The 3950-nt window shown below is 42.3% G+C and overlaps 1 protein-coding gene across 1 annotated transcript; it reads left to right on the plus strand.

Moving 5' to 3' along the window:
- The first annotated feature begins 561 nt into the window (after positions 1–561).
- LOC137821060 (adenine/guanine permease AZG1) lies at positions 562–3201 on the plus strand. Its single transcript, XM_068625478.1, has one exon. The coding sequence runs from the start codon at positions 1279–1281 to the stop codon at positions 3067–3069; it is 1791 nt and encodes a 596-aa protein (XP_068481579.1). The 5' UTR covers positions 562–1278; the 3' UTR covers positions 3070–3201.
- Positions 3202–3950: the final 749 nt, after the last annotated feature.

The following is a 3950-nucleotide window of genomic DNA, read 5'->3' on the forward strand; positions in this document are numbered from 1 at the left end:
CCAATCACATCTCGACAAGAAGAGTAATTACCAAACATTATATGATGATAAGTATTAAAAACAAAAATTAAACTTTTTAATATATTAAAATTATTTTTTATAAATACTATTTAATTTTACGAAGATGAAAATATATTTAAATATAATATTTGAAAAAGAATTGACGGTAGTTAATTACGTAGCCGGTGGTGAGTGAGAGAGTTAGAATTTGAAAAATCTGAGAAGTATTTATTTAGCAGCGTATGATAGTAAAATATAAAATTGAATATGTAATGGTGAGTTACAGCCGGATTTATTTAGTGAGCAATGCTTGGAAGCTAAAAAGTTGAAAATAAAGGTGACCTATATGATTGGAAAGTGGGTAAATGTTTTTATCATCATAATAACTTGACTAATTGGAAAAGTTAAATGTTTTTATTTATTATAGATTGACTAAAATTTATAATGCTCCATCTCCATGTTTTAGTATTTCTTCTGTGAATTTATTTATTCCTTGAATTTTAGGTATCAGAATTAGTTGAATAAGTAAAATGAGGATATCCTCAAAACATGTGCCGCTGAATTTGACCTGCACAAGTTTATTTAAGCCAATAAAATGTGAAATGATGCGATAATTTTAAGCACATCGCGACAGATCGCAGTACTGGTTGTAGTCACCAGTTGAAATAGAAGACCTCAAAACACAATACATGTTTTGTAATCTGTAACATCTCTCTAATCCCACGCTAAACAAACCCAAGTCCACAATATTATTTAAAACAAAAATAGTTGAAAACCAACTAACGAAACACGCATCTGCTGAACGGTATGATTTAGGCTTGTGAATGAATTTCGCAGGCACAACATAACTGAAAAGGATTTCCACACATTGGCCTCCTCCTACCTAGGATGTAATGTTTTGGAAGTGATGGCAATTTTAATGATGTTCACATTAATAAATATATATTTTCAAAGTCAAATCCGTTCTACCGACCCAGCTGTACAACAACAGTTTCACACTATCCGTTCGTGATTAGTTGAAAATATGAGTTTTAAAAGGTGGAAGGAAAAAGAGTGGGAGTGTTGGGTATATTAGAGATCCGAGATGATTGGAATGTATCCTTTGGAAAAACAAATGAAAACTTGGCACAGCTCTGTTGGTGTTGGTGTTGTTGTATGCTCTGCCTCCCTCAAGAAGACCCAACCAAATTCTACATAAAACCTTGATATGCAAATATCCTAATCCATTTCCAAACCCTATATAAACCTCAAACAACACTCAAGCACAACAACACCCCCATGGAAATGGAGCCTCAAAGGCCCCCACTTCCACACCACCACGCCCACATCGACTCTCTCTCGCGCCTAAACCAATACGTCGCCAAAACCAGACTAGGAAAATGGTTCAAGCTCTCCCAACGTAACTCCACCTTCACCACCGAGCTCCGCGCCGGCACCGCCACCTTCCTCACCATGGCCTATATCCTCGCCGTCAACGCCTCCATCCTCGCCGACTCCGGCGGCACCTGTTCTGTCTCCGACTGCCTTCCCCTCTGCTCCGATCCCTCCGTCCCTCTCGCAGCCTGCAACGGTTCCTCCCTCCGCGTCCTCCACCCGGACCAGTCATGCAAGTTCGATCCGGTTAACCCAGGTTACGCAGCGTGCCTTGAAAACACGCGCAAGGACTTGATCGTCGCCACTATAGCCTCTTCTCTCATTGGCTGCTTCATCATGGGCACCTTTGCCAACCTCCCTCTGGGCCTCGCCCCTGGCATGGGCTCTAACGCCTACTTCGCCTACACCGTCGTCGGCTTCCACGGCTCCGGCAACATCTCCTACCAGAGCGCACTCGCCGCAGTCTTCATCGAAGGAATCTTCTTCCTCCTCATCTCCGCAATCGGTCTTCGCGCTAAACTCGCCAAACTCGTCCCCAAGCCCGTGAGAATCAGCTCCTCTGCGGGAATTGGGCTTTTCCTCGCCTTTATCGGGCTTCAAAACAACCAAGGAATCGGGCTCATCGGGTACAGCCCATCCACACTGCTCACCCTCGGTGCCTGCCCATCCTCCTCAAGGGCCTCCCTCGCGCCCGTTATAACAGCCGTTAACAGCACTGTCAGTTTGCTACCCGGCGGAACAGTCTCGGGCGATATCCTCTGCCTTCGCGACAGAATGGAAAGCCCCACGCTCTGGCTGGGCCTGGTGGGCTTCGTCATCATCGCCTACTGTCTCGTGAAGAATGTCAAAGGCGCCATGATATACGGCATCGTCTTCGTCACCGTGGTGTCCTGGTTCCGCAACACCAAAGTCACCGCTTTTCCCAACACCGACGCGGGTAACTCTGCCCACGAGTACTTCAAGAAGGTGGTGGATGTTCACGCGATAAAGAGCACGGCGGGGGCGCTTAGCTTCAAGAGCATAGGCAAAGGGTATTTCTGGGAGGCCGTGGTGACGTTCTTGTACGTCGACATTCTCGACACCACCGGAACGTTGTACTCCATGGCGCGCTTCGCCGGCTTCACCGACGACAAGGGGGGTTTCGAGGGACAGTACTTCGCGTTCATGTCCGACGCCACGTCGATCGTGGTGGGGTCCTTGCTAGGGACCTCCCCCGTGACGGCGTTCATTGAGTCGTCGACGGGGATCCGGGAGGGTGGGCGGACGGGAATCACAGCGCTGACGGTGGCGGCGTATTTCTTTCTGGCGTTCTTCTTCACGCCGCTGCTGGCGTCGATTCCGGCGTGGGCGGTGGGGCCGCCGTTGATTCTGGTGGGGGTGTTGATGATGAGATCGGTGGTGGAGATTGATTGGGAGGACATGAGGGAGGCAATACCGGCGTTCGTGACGCTGATTCTGATGCCGTTGACGTATTCGATCGCGTATGGACTGATCGGTGGGATTGGGACTTACGTTGTGTTGAACCTTTGGGATTGGGGTAGAGAGATTTTGGGTCACTTTGGGGTTGCCAAAACAACAAGGGTGCCATCAGATGATGATGGGAATCCTCATCAACCTGAGGGGGTCAATGGTGTCCTACAAAATCAACATTCTCCACAAAATCCAACTGCTAAAGCACTTCAACTAGAGCCTTAGTTTTAGGGTATGTGGTTCTCTAATAAACTCCCCTTTTTCTTATTCATACATCAATTTCACAACCTTCAATTCTTTCTGTACTACCAATTTTATTATTATTCCACTATGTGAATACGTTACATTATTATTCCATCTCCTATTTTCTTCGCGCCATTTTTATTTCCCTTCAAACTAAAACATAAATCCAAAACTTGGATGGATATGATGAACTTGCCTTTCAAACATCTCCCACTCATATTCTTTCATGCTTTCCCCGTCTTTCGACTTATTGTTTCAACGTTTTGTGCCTCAGATTCGGCTAAAGTGCATCTTAGGTTTTGATCACATATTCCATTATCTACTTCCTTATTAACTTTTTTTGTGGATTTAAATAACTTATTCTCCATGCTAAATTTACGATTTTCATATAAAAAATTTATTATGTATTTTGTCCTGGATATATTTTTTATTTCTAAGTTCGTTTAGAATTCTTAATTTTCTTTTGGTTTTCCGCAAATAAGAAATAAGTAAAGACAAATATATATATATATATATATATATATATATATGTAATTAAAAGGAAAAATGAAAGTTTATTTTCTCACCCAAACAGTAAACCACACTTGATAAATAATTATAATAATATTTTAAATTAAAATATATATATATATAAATAAAATAATAATTTATTATATGAGATGTTAAACTATCACCAGAGGATGTTAAAGTATCACCTCCCATAAAAAAATGTGTAAAAATTGTTAACATGGTCATTAATTAACAACTTACCACTTAAAGGATGAAAAAAAAAATATGACCAAAACTTTTAATAAGGACCAAAATAAGAAAAAAAAAATATTAAGGATCAAAGTCAAAATATAAAGGTTTATTAGGGACACAAA

Source organism: Phaseolus vulgaris, chromosome 9, assembly GCF_000499845.2.
Source record: "Phaseolus vulgaris cultivar G19833 chromosome 9, P. vulgaris v2.0, whole genome shotgun sequence".
Taxonomy (NCBI): Eukaryota; Viridiplantae; Streptophyta; class Magnoliopsida; order Fabales; family Fabaceae; genus Phaseolus; species Phaseolus vulgaris.